Source organism: Echinops telfairi, unplaced genomic scaffold (genome assembly GCF_000313985.2).
Source record: "Echinops telfairi isolate 266 unplaced genomic scaffold, ASM31398v2 ScPeMD7_7356;HRSCAF=8355, whole genome shotgun sequence".
Taxonomy (NCBI): Eukaryota; Metazoa; Chordata; class Mammalia; order Afrosoricida; family Tenrecidae; genus Echinops; species Echinops telfairi.
Genome location: NW_022111256.1, coordinates 962,457 through 981,680, shown reverse-complemented (window position 1 = coordinate 981,680; position 19,224 = coordinate 962,457). Strand labels below are relative to the sequence as shown.

Genomic DNA, 19,224 nt, shown 5'->3' with positions numbered 1-19,224 from the left:
AGACTGTCAGTCCCGTTGTTTTCTCCTCCAGATTGTTCATCCAGCCTATCTTATTTAGACAGACCTGGCTGTTTCTTTTAAAATTACCACGACTACCATTGCTAACTCATCTCTCTCACTGCTATTGAGTAGATGCTGATTCATAATTGCTCTATAGAGTAAGGTAGAACTGCTCCTGTGAGTTTCCAAAGACTGTAACTTTTTTAAGGAGTAGGAAACCCCATCTTTCTTCCTTAAAAAGATCGTACAGGGCAAAAAAGGATTGCTTTGTAGGGTTTCTGAGGCTGTAAATCTTCATGGGAGCAGCCAGCCTTCACCTTTCTCCTGCCAACGCTGAACCCACTACCCTACCCAGGGCTCCTCTATGACTCATCAGATATACTGCTTAACTCTTGACCTCAATTCTTTTGTAAGATTGGCTTTGTGCATCTGAGGTAATGGAGGGCTGAAGTTTAGTAACTAGGGCCTAGGTTATGGTGAAAGGTTCCGGCTGAGCCAAGGCTTATGGGTCTCTGCAAACAGTGCACCTTTTACTACCTTTCCTCCCCTTTCGTCTCCATCTGACTAGAATCTTACCAGCCCTTTCAAGGCCCACGTGAAGTGCCATTTCCTTCCAGAAGACCTGATACAATTTTGAAAGGTCGCTGGGTTGCACATGTCCAGGGGTGCCCTTGGCTGCCCACACTTGCTTTCTTGTCAGTGGGTAGGTACTTTATGGTAAGCTAGCTTGTACAGCTACTCTCACGGGCCCTGATTTATACATACTCTGCAGAGAAATGATTCTGTGCAATATTAAAGTTATACTGTCACTCAAAATATGAAGGCCCGTGCAATGGACGGTACTGGGGGCGGGGGTGAGGGGGAAGGTGACAATGGAGGTGTAAAAAAAATTTCAAAAGAAATCCCCAATGAGTTGCTTTAGATGAAGACGAAATTTGTGGCTCTGAATTTAGGGCAATCCCCTTAATTTATAGTAGCAATGTTTGGATAAGTTTGTAAGTCAGAATCTACCCAATGGCATCATTGGATTTGTTTTAGTTCTTTTAATTTCAGCAGGTCTCATTTGTTTAGTAATGCTGTTTAATTTCCATCTGGCTTAGCTTTGGCCTCTTTATATTGTGACTTCAACACCTCCCGAAGGAAGCTTTGTGCACTGAATAATGGATTTCATTCTGAAGGCCAGGCATGACTTTGGTCCAAAGGGTATTCACTACAGAACCTCCTTTGATTTAAAAGGTCTCCAACCTTGCGGATGTTGTTGTTAATAGGTGTACACAAGTCAGCTTTGACTTAAAGTGATCTTGTGTATAACAGAATGAAACACACCCAGTGTTTGCTTTGTCTGAGCCCGCTGTTGCAGCCACTGTGCTAATCCAACTCGTTGAAAAATTCACTGCCATTAAGTCAATTCTGACTCATAGAGACCCTACTGGACCGGGAAGAACTGTGTCTGTGGGTTTCCGAGACTGTAACTCTAGACAGGAGTGGAAAGCCTTGTCTTCCTCCTGTAGAGCTGCTGGTGGTTTTGAACTGCCAACCTTGTGGTCAGCAGCCCAACATATAACCCCCTACACCACTGAAGGTTCTCCTTTTTCCCCATGACCTTCTACTTTACCAAGCATAATGTTCTTCTCTCAGGACTAGTCCTTCCTGATAACTTGTCCAAAGTACCCGAGCCAAAGTCTCCCCATCCCGGTTTCCAATAGTAAGGAGCATTCTGGCTATACTTCTTCCAAGATAGATTTATTCCTTGCTAACCTTAGTGATGCTAATTCTGAACCTCTGAGGAATGACACTCTACTTCCAACTGCAATTTTTAATCAGTTAACAGCCAAGCCAGTCATGGCCAAGGAGTTTGCTGGAGAAGAACACTCATGCTATGCAGGGTGGCCATCTGTTCCACCCGGCCAGTTCTGCTGTTAGAAGCTGAGAGGGGTCTCATGCTGATTACATCTTGGTTTAACCAAATGAAGGTGAAAGATAACAGGGCATCGAAGGCATTAATCGTTTCCAGCCTCATGAGCCTTTTCCAACCTGCCTTTCCCAACTCCAAGTAGTAAGGAGCAGGAACTCTAGCATGAAGTAGAAAATCTAAGGTCAAGTTTGACAGTAGGCAAGTTACTTAATATACAAGTAACCTAGTTTCTCATCTGTACAAGAAAACTACTGTTATTATGGATAATTGGTTAGTTTAGGTAGAGTATTGTTTGCTGATTACTAAGGACAATGTCTCGAACTTAGCAAAACTTAGCAATACATTCCAGCTATCATCATCATCATCATCATCATCTAAGAGTTCTAGTGTGCAGTGGCTAAGCACTGAACCGCTAACTCAAAGACTGGCAGTTCAAGCCCAGCTTCTGAGGGAGAAAGGCGAGGCGGTCTGCTCCCATGCAGATTTACAGGCTTGGAAACCTCAAGGACACCTCAGGGTCACCACGAGCTAGAACCCACTCAGTGGAATTGGGTTGATGATTATTATTAACAAGGGGTCGCAATATGAGCATTTTCCATCAATATGAATGAAGCTCTCTTCTCTCGGAATAGAAACCCTGGCGGCAAGTTGGGTTACTTGTCGAGTTGCTAACTGCATGGTCAGCAGTTTGAAACTCGGGAGAAAGATGAGGCTTTCTACCCCTGTAAGGTCTCTGAAGAAACCCACAGGGTAGTTCTATTCTGCCCTAGAGGTTCACTCTGAGTTGGAATCAACTTCATAGTTCAACTGTCTTTCTTCTTTTTTTTGAAACACTACTTCTTTATCCTCCATTTAATCCATTGCCAAGTCATGCATTCTTATATTTACTTATTGAACAAATATTTATTGAGCCTCTTCCATAAGCCAGCTGCTGTGTTAAACTCTGGGAATACTGTGAGCGAAATAAACATATATGAGAGTAAGTAAAAATATACTGAAAACAGGGTTGGAGTTCATACATGCCAGGGTTTATCCACATCAAGCATGTTTTGTCATGTCTCTGGATGGCTGCAGACATGTTCTCTCAGCAACACACTTGTCGGACTCTTGTTACGTGCTTTAAAAAAACAAAAGTCATGGGGGAAAAATGATTTTGAGGGGAGGTCTAATATAAAAATTTTTACCAAAACTTAAGTGCACACCTTCCCAAAGCACGGATCTTTACTGTCTCATACAGCTAGACAGACAGACCTACAGACCGACAGACAGAGCTTTTAGATGGGAAGGTTGGCAAGGCCACAAAGATAAATTCAAGGTAGACAAGTCATCTTGGAAGGCTATGTCGATTGCTTGTTTTTGTCTTTCTGGGGGGTGAGGTGGGGGAAAGTTAGAAAGGGGAAGTCTTAACAGATTTTCTCAAAGGACACAGGATAATCAGGAAGGCTGATGAAGAAATCTCAAGAAAGTTGGAGCTGCAACTGGTGAGACAATGGCCAGGAAAACTAGGCCAAGACATTTTTTTCGGTCATGAAAATACACCTGCACATTCTCTGGAGGTAACAAGGGCTGTCCTAGGAGAATTCCATTGGGAAACCCCACCCCACTCACCACTCGCCTGATCTTTCCCTGTCAACACTTCCTCTTGTTCCACAAACCCCAAGAACATTCAAAGAAACAACTGGAGTCCCTGGAGAATGCCCAAACTGCCATCTTGAAGTGGCACACGTGGAAGGGCACCGGACTAGGGGGAGGGTTGGCAAGACGGAAACCTGGCCTTCACAAGTGTACTGCCCTAGACAGGGGCTATGTTGACACACAGTAGCTTTATGTTATTTTGTTATTTTTGCTTAATAAAAGGGTTTCAATGATGTTGTAGCAATCCCTCTTGACTTACCCTTGTCTAATTACATATTGAAATAATACTTGGCATGAAATTTCAGTCAGCATGAGGCGGGGCACACCATCTAAATGGAGCGCCAGGAAAGCCTTCTCAGCGGAGGTAATCATGTAAACCAAGACCCGAGAGGCCAGGAGCTGGTCAGATGAGGAATGGGGTGAGGAGTGGTGAGCGCAGCATGAACGAAGGCTCTGATGGAGGAGAAGGCTGAACGCAGCTGAGGAGCTGAAAGGCCAAGTGGCTAAGAGGCTGCGAACGTGCTGGAGTCGAGGCTGGAGCAGCAGGTAGGGGCTTACCAGCCATGAATGGAAGCCCCTGAAGGGTTCTGAGCAGGAGAGGCACAGGATCAATCACTCAGGCTGCTTGTGGAGAATGGACTGGAGGGGGCAAGAACAGAATTAGACACCAGTCAGGAGGCGCCTCAGGTGTTCCCAAAACAGATGGTGATGGCGAAACGCTGATGGATTTGAGACAGAATTGGGCGGTCGTATTGATAGGATGAGGATACGGGAAGTGAAAGGAAGGATGATTCCTAGGTTTCTGTCATGAATAGCCATGAAAGGGCTGATACAATCCACCTTCAAAAAAAATTCTGTATTCCTCACATAGTTCCTATGAGCTCCTTACTCTCCCCTCTCACTCTGCCTCCAGTTTATTATGACTTTCTCTGGAGATCACGGTTCCTTCTCATTAGCTTCCCTACTTCTTCTGTATGCCTATTTCAACCCCCCCCCCCAGAGTATTCTCTTCCCAAGTCAGCGCCAGTCACGTTATTCTCCATTCTAAAGTCCCCAGTGGCTATCTCTCGTCCACTCAGTACAAACGCCTTTCTTCGGCTTTTCAGGCTCCACAATCTACCTTCCGAGTCTTATTTCCCAGCGCTTCTCTCCCTCCTACTATGGCCACTTTGAGCGGAGTCGGAGTACCTGACGTTCCTTGAGCATGGCACCACGCATTCCTCGTTCGCAGCCTTTGCTCAAGCTCTCTCTCTCTTGCCATCTCAGTCCGCTGCAACCGTGTTCATCTTTCAAAGTCCGTAATCGACGACAGCCTCATAAAGCTCCGTGCTTCTCTAAGGCACTTCGATGTCTGCCCTTTATTGTGGTTATGAGCGTACTTATCTCGCCCCCACTCCCTATTCCCCGTCAGCAGACCATGCTGCCTCGGAGGGCAGGGCTCTGCCATCCACATCGCACCTCCTTGCCCTGGCCAGGTTGAGCACTTCGGTGCTCAGTAGGTTTCAGTGAATGTATCAGGAGAAATTCAAGTTATTAATTAACTCAGTGAGATGGAACCCAAGTTGCTGAAGAAGGTGATGCTCAGTAGCATTCACTTAAGGAAACTTCACCTTTAGCATCCTCCCAGCAAACTCTCTGCGATCAGACACAGGGCAAACACACACACACATCCTTTCGCAGTCTTCGGATGGCTCCCAAACGCCAGTGCCGCAGCCCCAGTAGGGTTACCTTCTCCCAAGTGGCCTATGTTTAAAAAATGACAACTCCAACTTGGGGTGTTTTCAGAGTGCTTGGTGTGGTCCCTTAATGGGCTATGAAATCAATTTAGTGAGCCATAAACAATGCTAAGAAAAAACTCCAAACAGAATAGAAAATAGCCGAAGACAATGCCTGTAGTAAGGATAAGAACTGTTTCTTGAAGCTTTTGTTTCAAATACATATATTCACATACACATGGGTGTGTACTGTCATAAAATAAAGTGTGTATATATATATATATATATATATATATATATTTTTTTTTTTTACCATGGGCCCCAGTCAAAAAGGTTTGAGAACTAGTATTTGAATGCTCTGCATCCCACTTTAAGATCAGCACAAAAAGCCCAAGTAAAGTTAAGGTGTTAATTAAATTCAATTAATGTCAATTAAAATATGATGAAAAGTTATTCACACTCTGAAATGTGAATGACTGACATACGAAGTGTTCTAAGCCCAAAGTGATCTTTAACTGGTAGAAAGTGGATCTGAAGTTATTTTGTATCATCAACCTTCTTGGTACCTTTGGCAAGCATTTCCTCCAGTATCCTAGCCCTTGCTTGCTTCTCCCTGTCTTGTTCCCTGAGAGAGCTGGGATCAGGAACCAGATACTCCCCTTTAGAAAGGCTACTGGTTTCTAGGTTACAGTACACAGAAGTGATACTATCTTTGTTAAGTAAACATAGTTACAACCAGCATGGACTCTCTCTATGCATATTATCTAGCTTATCAACTGATGTCTCTAGGTATGGGGAATTTCTGCATTCCAAAACTTATTACCTAGAAAATACAATTCCACCTCTCCACATGAAAGAATTAAATGTGATATGAAACAACAAAAAGCCCCAAGTTGATCCAAATGAGTTACTGAAGGCAAAGGTATATGTAAGATACAAAGGAGGATATGATGAATGGTAGAATGGGCCAAGGGCCTCATGAGTATAATAATGTATTATATTAGTATTAATTACCTTGTTGACTAGTAGATGGTGAGAGAAGAGGGACAGGAAATGGAAGAAATAATTCTCTCTCTGCCATTCCCCACAATACCTACTCATACCCCACCAAGAGAATACACACAGTATTCGAGGATCTCAGCACACAAAAGACAAATTCCAAATCCTAATTCTGCCCCTAGCTCCACTTAACAGGTACTTCCTTATAATGTGTGGCTACTTGTATTATTCTCAATTTATGGTTGCTAAGTCAACAGTGAGCTAGCTTCCTTGAATGTAAATACTCTTGTCAATTACAGTCCTGACAAATAACTGGGTCAGAAACAAAGTTGAGTTGAAAGAGTAGGAAGTTCAAAGCTGTTGTGCATAGTACTAGATGGAAGTGTTGGTAAAGTAGGGTTATGCCTGGTGGACACTGTGAGTCACAAGCATACGGTTGTTTCCATCTCCAAAATCTTACACTTCCACAAGGGAGGAATAAGTGGCTCTTAGTTGTAAGAAAGGTAAACCATCCTTGATTTAACATGTAATAGGCAAAGAACAATAGTATTAGCCAAGGTGCTTTAAATATGAATTACTGCCTCTCCCATTATCTAGATAGGGTTATCACCTATGAATGCTATCCTATGTCAATGTGTCTACTGAGTCTTGGATAAGGTTCAAACTTCCCCTGGCATTTAAGGCTTTCCACATCTGCACAACTTTACTCCCATTTATTAAAGTTCAGATCTCTGCTTTCACACCAGTCTTGCTTCTTATCATACTTGCAGCTTTGGCTTAATCCTTCCCCTCCCCCACTCCCACATAACTTATCTTCAGCCAAACCTTCCAACTACTCAAATACACAGACTCAGTTCTTGACCTTTGAATTCTACTTAACTCTACAGTAATCCTTTGAGGTAGGCATTATTGTTTCCAATTCATAGACAAGAAAATTAAGACCCAGGAAGGTTAATGAATAGGGTCCCACTCTGCAAGCAGGCATGGAGCTGGGGTTGTCTTCAAAGCCACGCAGTCTCTTCATAGCATGTTACCTCCATGCATTAAGGAGGAAGTAAGAAAGCCTATACACCGATTATAATACAGCTTGCTGTGACATACATTTAGACATACCACAGCCTTTAAAGGACATGGGTAATAAATGCTTGGTTTAGCATGAATAGTCTTGAAGGGGCTTGTTCGTCCTGTTTAAAGTCCACTAATAAAGAGATCGTATTTCAGGGCAATGACTGGAGGATAGCTAAAGTTAAAAAAGCAATATGGTATCAATGAAGGAAACAGGATAGAAACAAGACAGAAATGAAACGAAAGTGCAATATAAGCTTTTAATGCACAAAATACTCAAGAATATGTAAGTATGAAATATGGCTGAGGAGGCCTAAGCTGGTGGGGGGGTATCTTACCGGTAAATGCACGCGTCTGTGGGTTGTTATTAATAACAGACAGCAGAACACATGGGCAGTCTAACTCAAGAGAGCGACAAATAAGGGCAGGTCGTGCGGGCACCGGGAGGAGAAGGGCATAATGTGACAGCGGGGGCGTCGAAGGAAGGGATAGGGGGCATATAGCGGGGGTCGCAGGGGAAGCCTGTTAGGAGGTTCAGAGGGCACAGCGCCCCCAGACTCCAGACAGGACCGTTGTCTCTCCCTGATCAGCAGGTTGGTGTGTTTCAGGATTCACACCCGCACCTCCCTCAGAAAGCCTCCACGGGTGGCTCTGGGGGGGGGGGGAGACCGTGACCCCCTACCTCTTGCACCCCGCGAGGACTCGGCGAGGGGGCGGAGGGACGCAGGAGGGTCCTTACCCAGGAAGATGGAGATGATGAGCCGCAGCGCCTGTTCTGACGCGCCCAGGGACGTCGCCAACTTGTGAAGGCTCAGCTCTTCGAACCCCGCCCGCAGCACCTTCACCAGCTCCACGGCAGTGCCCACGGCCCCCTCGGTGGCGGACGCCATCTTAACTCCGGGCGCCCCTCAGGGACCCCCCAGCTCTGTGCGCCCCGAATGTGGGCAAAAACGCTGTCGCTTTCCCCTTAATTCCGGCCCGGGGCCCGCCCACGGCGTGCGCATTGGCTGCAGGCCCGCCCCGCGGCCCCAGGGCCGCGCTGTTATTGGCTGGTCCGGGGGCGGGGCGGGGCCTAAGGCAACAAGGTACGGAGGAGGCGGGTCTGAACGTTGGTGAGGCAAGGTGACTCCAGCCGGGAGGGAGCGCCCGGTGGGCAGCGGTGGGCGGGGCTTGGAGCCGGGAACCTGCCTTCCGAGTGGGAAGGTTAAAGCCCGCGGCAAGGGGATTGTCCAACTCGGTTCCAACTGCTGCGGGGAGGAGTCCCAGAGGCCGAGTGTCCGGCCGACTCGCTCGCGCGCTTCCCATTGGCTGAGGCGGGAGCAGGCGAGCGCCCAGGCGGGGCGGGGGGCGGGGGCCCCGTCACGCCCGCGGGGTTACTCGCGGTCGCCGGCCGGTGGGGTTATCGGGGCCGGAGCCGTGAGGGCGGGAATTCCTGCGGCGGCGGCGGCGCGAGCGCCCCCTAACGGTGCCCCGGCCGTTCCAAGACCGTTAGACACGCCCGAGAGCCGCCCGCCCGCCCGCCCGGAACCCGCGCGCCTCCTCTCCATCCCGTCCCTTCTGGTCCGCTCTCAAAACGGTAGTGCGCCGCTCCCAGCGATGCCTTGTGTCACTAGGTGACCGTTTCCAGAGGCGAGGAAAGGAAGACAGGCAGTACGTGAAAAAATACTTATTATTTTAATTCAAAAGGAAGTTCGTTTTTTTTCCCTCCCCCACCATTTAAGTAAGCCATAGGCATGACAAAGTTCTAACAGCATGAACCAAAAGGCCCAGACCCCAGGGCGTGAATTCAGACCGGAAGCACCCGGATAGGACGGAGTAGCATTCCTCCTAGGCTTCCCAAGGCTGCTGAGTCCCGCAGGGGGCTGCCACCTCTTTCGCGTATGGTGTGGCTCGCCTTTTGCGTCACCAGCCACCTGCAGAGTCCCCCCATCATACAGCACAGAAATACATCAAGGAGGAGATAAAATTTCCACCCTACTTCCCACGTTTTCCATCGGCATTTTCAGCGGGTCAGTACTGTTCAGATAGCGCTACCCAAAGCCTTTGGCACAACGCATGTGCCGGAGCCAGGTACTGTGCTGGGCTCAGGGAAATGGAAGGATGGGCTCAAATCCATAGCGTGTGGGAGCTGACATGCACAAACAGCACAAATGTCGCCAGCCAGAGTAGGGGCTCTGCGGGAAAGGAGTAGGATTCCCTGACAGCATGCGATAAAAGAACCCTTAGAGTTTCTTGTAATCACTGGGATGTAGGGGGCATTTTTCTATTACAGAACAATTACAGCTTTGACAGTCCTTCTGCAGCACTTTGCATTCGTAAAGCACTTCTATCCACTTAATTTGTCTAACAGGATTTTTATTATTATGTTCTTTTTAAGACACTGACATTGTCACTAATTCCACCTCCCACCTACGAAATGACAAAGACAGGATTGAAACCTAGGGCTCAGGACCCCCCTCCTTTTTCCCCTGAAAAATATGAAATATATGAGCCATTTCATATATAGAAACTAACATCAGGGGCAGAAGATATCTATCTCTCTCGGTTCACTCCTTTGGAGACTCTCTACTGACAAGGCTGACTTCCTGTGAGGCTTTCCTGAGGACAAGCCACAAGGACCTACCCTGATGCAGCCCAGGGAACTGGAATGGCCATGTGGAGACCCCTGCCAGCGCTGAGATGCTTCTACCACCAAAGACTTTCTACCCACTGGCCCGTGATCGTCTGCATTCAGCATCATCACATGAGTTTTGTGACTCTGATTATAGATTGATATCAGAAATATAGGCTAATATCTGACACATGACCTTGGTCTGGACTGGGTTGGGATGTTTTCTTAATACAGTGAACCCTCGCCACTTCACGCTTCGACTTCCGCTGCTTCATTCTATTGCGGTTTTTGCGTAACAGCGCATGCTCTGTCATTACTGCCACTGATTGGCTCATACTGTACACGCTTGATGCCGTAAATAATATAATAAATAATAAATGATAATTGTAACGTCCAAAATGTTTTACTGTATTTTCCCTTTTTCGCTTAATAAATTGGGTAATACGAGTGTAATGGTGACTAAAGGGTGTTTTTTCATGTCCTCTATGCTCTAACTACGAAAATATTTGATTTACAAATAAGGAATCCTACTTTGCGGAATTTCATTTATCACGGTAGGGTCTAGAACCGACTAACCGCGATAAACTAGGGTTCACTGTAAACAATTACCTTTTATATAAAACTCTCTCTTATATACAAAAAAACAAAACAACGAAACTAACATCGGCACCAAAGCAGTTACTAACATGTCAGAGTGGAAGTCTTATTACAAAACGAGGGAGGTAAAGAGGAAGAACAAGATGAAGGCCCTGAAGCAGGCAGCAAGGGATGTGAACACTATGGTTTTGTGTGAAAGGAAGATTCCCCTGCCTATCCCTGCATGCAGGTCTTCTGTAGAAATAGAGGAACATATTACTACACCAAGAGGATACATTTAACAATATCTGTAGCACAATTTCCTGGTTCTTCAACAAATTGCAAAGGGAAAAGAATAGAGGTAGCATCTTTAGATTAAAAAACAGAAGTAAAGAAGTGATTATCAAAAGCTAGGGTAGGGATGACTCTTGGAGGGTGGGGGCATTATTATGGGCATGATATGGGGCGTGACTGTTGTAGGTGCCATTGAATTGGTTCTGACCCACAGCGACCCTGTGCACAACAGAAGGAAACACTGTCGGGAAAAAAGAGAAACAAACGAACATCAACCAAACCCCGCCGAGAATAATATGACTTTCCCCGGGTCACAAAACAAACATCACACCTAGTGTGTCCGTTTCTGATGGGGCTTCCTTCCTGCCTTCTCATGGCCCCTGTATATTTTTACACATATTGTAGGTACCTAGAAAAAAAAGACAGTAAAGCCTGCGAAAGTTGCAACTTATGTAAGGTCAAAACCTGTCAGAGAGAGACAATGAAAATATTCTCCATTAGTTAGAGAGACAGTGGTGGGATTCAAATAGTTTGACAACTGTTTGCTCCCCTAATGACAGTTTTCATACAGTTAACACTTAAATAAGAACAGCAAAGGAGGTACACAAAACTAGATTATAAGAGTTTTAAAATATTAATGTAAAACATTCCATAATACCTGACAAAACCCAATAAAACTGTTATGTAAGATACTTCCATCTTGCTTCTTGGCTGGTGTCTTGCCATAGTCTCCACTTTAATCTGAGCACCATCGGCTGTGTGACTTAGCCTTAACCTTCTTTGCACTGTGGGAGTAGGGTCCCATTCCTTTAGCGGTAGACCAATTCAGGGGTCCTCAAACTTTTAAAACGGGGCCAGTTCATTGTCCCTCAGACTGTTGGAGGTCCGGACTATAGTTTTAAAAAAAAAATGAACAAATTCCTATGCACACTGGACGAGTCAGCTGCCAAGCAGGACAGGCAGCGGCGGCAAAAACACCCGGCGGGCCAGATAAATGTCCTCGGTGGACCCCATGTGGTCCACGGAGCCATAGTTTGAGGACCCCTGAATTAGACAATATTTGTTGGCTATATTAGAAGCAGGTGACTTCTCTGAGCATATTATGTTCACTTTTGAAAAGCCCCTTTCTGCTTCTGCCCAACTGACAGCACTCGTACTGACAATGTATTTAGCTCTTTGAACACTGCGGAATTGCATAATTCACTCACAATATCTCGTGGGCATTTGGAGTGTAACAGCAGAGACAAGTGACAGCGTGTCCCCCTCTGGTGGCTTGGCATTTTCCTCTGATATTCTATGCTTGTTTACTGAAATCACAAACGCCAGGGAAAGAAAATGTAGCACTTCATCAAAAGAATAATGAGTCTGATGAAACGAGGCAATAAATATTACAAGCATAGCTCCATCCAATGTATTATATCTATGGACGGAACAAACGATTACTACAGGTGTTTAGAAGACGCGGTTGTGCAGATGAACATTCAAAATGAGTAAGGAACGTACACCTGTGATTTCCACATTGGGCAGCGGATGCCCAGCTGCCCCCCTTAGAAAGAATCCCGGTACAAGTACCATTTTAACACTGGTTCACAGAACTTAAAAATTCTTTATTGGTTCTGCTGAACCAGTTGAAACCAGCCGAATCCCACCACTGGTTAGAGAGTTGTAGAAAATGGAAAATTGACAAGATCCAGGAAAACAAGGCAGTCCTATGGAGTTCTAGCTCCCATAGACTTCACTGTATAGTGCTGTTTTGCATGGTTTTTAATTTTGCCTAGTCACTGTAGATTCTGCCTCACGACGACCCCTTATACGATAGAAAACAATGTTTCCAGCCCCTCCCTCAGACCACAGACTGTTTCCAAGCCCCATGTCCTCTTAACGATCTTGGTCTGTTTGAATCCATTCTTGAGGCCACTGTGTGTGTTTTTTCACACTGATACATTTATTAAAATATAGACTAATGACTGTGCTCAAATATCACTGTGGTTCTGTGCTGACTTCCACAAAATGTAACTGTCACGGACTCTTCACAACTATATTCTGAACAGAAAGAAACAAGGTCCGCCGAGATGACGGTCAAGACAGAACTATTGCAGACACCTGTGATGGATGCCTGCTGGGAAATTGTGTTTTGGCAGTATTTACAAGGATAGCAACATTCACGGAGGCAAAAGGGTGCACTATCACAAGAAATCTTTTCACATTTGCCAATTAATTTTATGTAGTCATTCACCAGAAGAAAACAAAACAAAACCCCAAACTTGTTCTTAACAAGCAGATTTTTTTTTTTTTTTTTAACAAGCAGATTTTTAAAGTCCATTCAGTCAAAGAGTGGCCTATCTTTCTGGGTCTATCCATTTGCGGATGGGAGGAGACTGGAACCAGGTCTTTCACAGCATCCATTCTCATGCAATGCCCCATGGGCATCTGCTATCCAGTTTCTTTAAGATAAATGGAGTGATTTGCAGCGGGGTGGGGTGGGGAGTGGGGGTGGGTGAGGGGGTGCGGGTGGGTGCCGTAGATAAGAAAATCCCTTAAGGAGAAGATCACCGTCTTCACTCATCATCACTGTCATCTCCACACGGTCCAGCTTCTGCTGCAGGCCTTCGATCCCAAACGTCATGGCTGGGCTTCAGGGACTCCTAGCTGGGGGTCTAGGTGCTTCTCGGATTGCCGCCGCGCGCCTGGACCTCGGCCCACGCCACTGTGTCTTTTGAGTGGGAGCTCATCTTCATAACACCTTCTGTTGTGGTTTTTCACAGGCCAAGTTTTGGAAGTAGCTTGCCAGGCCTTTCCTCCTAGTTGCCTTAGTCTCGAAGCGCCACGCAAACTGAAGCTGGTATTGATTGGCATATAACAAAATTTTGCCATTTAAACATTTTACAGTAAATGTGCAGTAATATTAATACATTTACTATGTTTGAAACCCTCACCACTATCAATTTCCAAAAGCTCTTCATTACCATAAGCAGAAACTATCTATTCCAGCGGTTCTCACCCTTCCTGATGCTGCGACCCTTTCATACCGTTGTTCTTCATGTGGTGGTGCCCCCAACCATAACATTATTTTTGTTGCTACTTCATTGCTGTAATTTTGCTACTGCTATGAATCGTCATGTAAGTATCTGATCTGCAGGATGTATTCTCATTGTTTCAAGTTGAACATCATTAAAGCATAGTGATTAACCACAAAAACAATGTGCAATTATATATTGTGAAATATTTATTTCTAATGACAAATAAATGAAATATTGTCTTCAAACATGGTACAGCATAGGTAACAGTCTTCACGCTGGGTACTCTTAGGTGGGTATTCTTAGGAGACGGATAGTGGATCGGTGTATTGGTTCCTAAGACCATTGGAAATATATATTTCCCAATTTCCAATGGTCTTAGGTGACCCCTGTGAAAGGGTCGTTCGACTCCCAAAGGGGTCACGACCCCCAGGTTGAGAACCACTGATCTATTCCCTTAAAAAAATTTCTGATCAGGACTGAGTTAGTTAATTGTGCCAGCCTGGCCGATAATCACATGTGGGTCTGGTTGAAAGGCGGAGGGATAAATGGGTGGTGAAGCCTCGCCTTTCTAGTTCTCGGGTCTCTTGTTTTGTGATGGTTGCATCGGGTGCAGCTGCCTTAGCAGTTCCCTGCTTCAGCTTGCAAGATGGATTTCCTACAAGACATCCCCAAGGAGAAGCCGCATGGATCTATCCCGATGCAGCCCTGGGTGCTGGAGCAGCCGTGTGGAGACCCCTGCCAGTGCTGAGATGCTTACACGTTCACGGACTCAGCTTTCCTCCTGCAGTCGGCATCATTGCCTCTGTTTTGTGAGGTGGAGGACTTTGTGGACTGGTGTTGGGTATGGGTTAATGTTGGACTTGTGGGCTTGGGCAGCATTGGGTTGGGATGTTTTCGTGATGCACATTTTCTTTGCATAAAACTCTTTCTTACATGTGAGTTGCTGTGGATTTGTTTCTCCAAAGTACCTAGACTAATACAAGGACCCATTACCTTGATTTCCGCAGTTTGTAAGTAGGAAGGAAATGATTGGAGGAGAGTACTCACACTTTCAACCTTACTCAGTTTTGCCTAATTGAAGTGTTTGGCTTCAATTATTCAGTTATTTAAGACTGCTAAAATCACTGATGTAAGTAAAAATACTTATTAAAATGTTAAGTCAACTAGACCTGTTAAAAAATACAGGAAGTCAGTTTCTCTTTGTATGATATGATTAGATAACAACTTTGACCTTCTTGCTCCTCTAGTATGCTGAAAGAAGAGGGGCTGTGTTATGTTGATATGTATGTCTACCTGCTTGCCTTTCTCAGGTGCTTGGCTTGGCTACATTCTCCTCATTCTTCCTACAATCCCAGTGCTGCGTGCTTTCTTGTGCTGCCATAACTGATGAGTGAGAGAAGATTACAAGTATATAGCCTTGATCACAACAGAATTTTGTGAAAAACTGTACTCCAACATATTTGAAATGGAAATTTTTTTAGAAACACTACCTGTGGGAAACAGAAGGATTTCTCTCAAGCTGTGTCCCCCAAATATATGCCAGACTTAGCTGCTTGAGAATGACTGTACAGTTGGAGGTCATCAGGAGTGGATTGGGGGTCATTCTGCCTGAGAGTTATCAGCTGTCTAGACCAAGCAGTCACCACTGTTTATCCCACAACAAGTAGAGCCCACTCCCTTCTGATAAGGATAGTAGTTGTCTGTTTCCTTGAGAGGTCATACCCGCCCAAGGATGACCAAGGTTAGCTGCCATCATGAATCTAGGGTCCATCTTGTCACATGTGTACCCCTAGACCTTCCCATTCCTATGGACACATCCCTAGCTCATCCCCTTCCTGTTATGCTTATGCCTATCATAGATCCCCTTCCTACAATGTATATGCCTAAATGTGCTGCCCCTTCCTGTGACGTGTGGTTCTATAATGATGTCCCCCTAAAGTGATATGATTGGTGAGCAATAAAGAAAGATGCTCTCTCCGGAGCTCGGGAGGCTCTCCCCGATTCCCGGGGCCCTCTCTGCCTCTTGGGCCAAGGGAGGCTCCCCAGTTCTTGGTCTCCGAGGCTGTTCCTGCTCTCGTGGCCGGGTTCCCCACCCCCCCAGGACCATCAAGCGGGGCTGAGGTGAGCAATGCTACCATGTAATGTGTCTGACTGCATTATTGTAATATCTCCTCTACCTCTCATGCTCACGAAGACTAATATATATATTATATACATATTATATATTAATATATATTAATTATGTATTATATTATATATATCAACCATACAATTGTGCTTACTGAACCCGTGGATAGTACTAGCAGCCGGTGGGTCTGGCCCCCCACCCCCATAACTTAATACTACAACTACCTACCCAAACTGACACAAGTAGAGTTAGAAAATTTGAACAGGTCCATCACAAAAGAAGAAATAAGAGGGGTCATAAAACAAAAATAAAAACTTGTAGCAAAAAAAGTCCTGGCCTAGATGACTCCACCAATGATACTCAAAATATTCTAGAACTGAGAGGTGAATGATGGATACACATGATAGTGGGGCAGGAGGAAAGAGGAAGAAAAAATAGGTTGACATGTAGATATGTATATTTGTTTATGTATATATATCCATACAAAAAGGAATCTTACCTCAGTACAAGAATGTTTTGCTCTAATAATGTGGCATTGTACGCTACTCACCTTCTGTGGGGGGAGGTCAGACTGCTGTCTCCCCCCACCACAGGGTGGGCCTGCTCCCTGCTGCTGGGGACAATGGACAGGCTCCTGTAGGTGGCGTTCAGACCCTACTGATAATAGTCTCTATCAGTTGAGCCAGGAACAGGTTAAACCACCTCTGTGACATCCAAAATTAAGCTGCCATCCTAATTCTAGGATCTGCCCATCTTGTCACATGTATATCCCCAATCCCTCCTCTTCCTATTGCTTGTATGTCCCTAGATCACCCCCTCTCATTGCTGTATAACCTATAGTGTAACCCCTTCCTGTGACGTATGTCTTACCTGTAATTAGTGGGCTTACACGCCCCCAAAAGGTATATAGGCCTGGGCTAGCAATAGAGAGCTCTCACTGGTCTCTCTCCTCTTCCCCCTCTCCTCTCCCAACCTTGCGCCCTTGCTCCCTTTCCTGTCCTCCTTCCCTTCCCCCTCTCTCCACGTGGACCATCAAGTGGGGCTCAGGTGAGCATGCTACCATGTATTGTGTCTGACTGCATTATTGTAATATCTCTTCTATCGCTCATGCTCTCGATGACTTTAATATAATATTTATATATCTCAACCATACAATTGTGATTACTGAACCCATGGGTAGTGGTGGAAGCTAGCTCCCCCAAATCCTTATACTACAACTTTCCATACACAATCACTGAAGACAAAATGGGTGCTTAAACAAATGTGAAGAATGCTGATGGTGCAGGGCTATTAAGAGATATAGCACCTGGGGTCTTAATGGCTTATTAAACAAGTGGCCATCTAGCAAGGAAGCAACAAAGTTCACGTGGAGGAAGTACAACAGTCTGTGGGATCATGAGGTGTTGACAGGAAGAGGTATCAGAAGTTCAAAAACAAACAACTGTTAGATCTCTCTCGTGGGAGAAATACCTCGGACCTTGGTTTCGAACAAGAAAGAATTCACTCTGAAGCCTGGCTTGTGATCCAAGTGAGCTTCATGAAAGATAGAAGAAGTTTCAGGTTTACATAGGCACCCTCAGGGCCCTTCACACCCATACAGCTACAGAGAAGCTGATTGAGAGACAAAAAAGAGCCGCAGTGGGCTCCAGATCCAACTTTTCAGTTGCTCTGCTGGGAGGCGTGGTCAATGATCCTGGTTGACCCCATTGGCTGAATTGAATTTACCTGGCCCAGATGGGCCAATGCAGGTGTAACACCCACCTAGCTGTACCACCCCTTCCTGGCCAGAAGCTCAAACCTCTGAGCATGGGCAATTGACACTCCAGCCTCTGTGCTAGCTACCTAACACAACCAAGGCTATGTGAAGGGATGTGGATGTAGTGGAGACCCCAAACCCACCTGTGTGAGAAACTGAAAAAAATGGGAAGAGAGTATATTCGGGCAAACTCTCAACAATGCCAAATTTAAGGTGCCATCTGCAAACACATGGTCACTCTGTATACTCTTTTTTTTTCTTTCTTCACTCTCTGTACTCTTAAGGGTCAACTGCTCAAAGGTTATCTGCCTGAAGGTTGTCAGCCATCTAAGCAATCGAACCTTCTGGTCTGTCCCACCCCAAGGACCCACTTCCTTCTCATGAGGATAATGGATTGTTCCCTTGGAGGAGAGCTCAAAGTCATCGAAGGTCAAGCCACTCAGAGACGATCAAGGCTAGACTGCCATCTTGATTCTAAAGTCTGCCCATCTTGTGATGTATGTGCCTTCCTGTCACATGTGTGCCCTAATACAAGCCCTTGCATACTTTATCTTGTTGGATGTCTCTTTAATTTACCCCTCAATTACACAACCGCCTCTTGACCCATTTGGTTGTGGGGAGGCTGGTCCTCCACACACCTGTAAGAAAATTGGACAGTACCTCTCAGAAGGGTCACATGGAAGAGATGATAAATTCAGTGTGTGGTATAGCACTGATGAAGCATATAACTATTCTCTAGTTCTTTAATATTTCCTCCCTTACTATTATGGTTTTTATCTGTTTTACCTCATTAATCATGTTAGACTTGCATATGTTCATTTGTATAATTGCGATCATTCAATACATGAAAGCCGAGGTAGATAACCCTTTCAGAAATAGTAACAGGAGTAATGGTTTCTTGAAGGTATGGGAACAGAGGGGGAGGAATGTGGGGGAAGGGGGAGCTGATATTATTGATGACTGTATAATTCCACTCAGGGGAGCGGACAACAGAATTGTATGTAAATGGATTTATTGGATGGTGTAAGATAGGGAAAAATAAGGGTTCCTGGGGAGTAAGGTGGGGGAGGGAGGGGATAAAGGGGAGCTGATATCAAAGGGTTCAAGAAGAAAGGAAGTGTTTGGAAACAGACTGTGGTAGCAGTTGTATTAATACTGCTTGATGTGATTGAACTATGGAATGTTATGATATCTGTAAGAGCTCCCAATAAAATGATTTTAAAAAAATTCTAGAACATAGTAAAGGAATACCCTAAATTAATTCTGTGAAGTCAGCATAACCCTGCTCCCAAAGCTGGACAAAGGATCTATTAAAAAAGGAAAATTATGTACCAATATCCCCCATGAGTGGGTATAGATGTAAAAATTCTCCGCACAACTCTAGGCAACAGAACTTAACAAGCATATAAAAAGTACATCATTATAAAGTGGGATTCATACTAGGGATGCAAGGATGGTTCAACATTAAAAAAATTAATCAATGCAATTAGTCACCTATATAAAACAAAGG

The 19,224-nt window shown here is 45.1% G+C and overlaps 1 protein-coding gene across 2 annotated transcripts in view; it reads right to left on the bottom strand.

Annotated features, from left to right (window-relative positions):
• The window catches only part of LPCAT3 (lysophosphatidylcholine acyltransferase 3), a 50,124-nt gene extending 41,849 nt beyond the window's left edge, over positions 1-8,275 (bottom strand). For both annotated transcript variants that reach the window (XM_045296008.1, XM_004708142.3), the window contains exon 1: positions 8,069-8,275. In XM_045296008.1, coding sequence (XP_045151943.1) covers positions 8,069-8,219 — 151 coding nt within the window. In that variant the 5' untranslated portion in view covers positions 8,220-8,275. The remainder of the gene's footprint in view (positions 1-8,068) is intronic.
• Between the last annotated feature and the right edge of the window lie 10,949 nt (positions 8,276-19,224).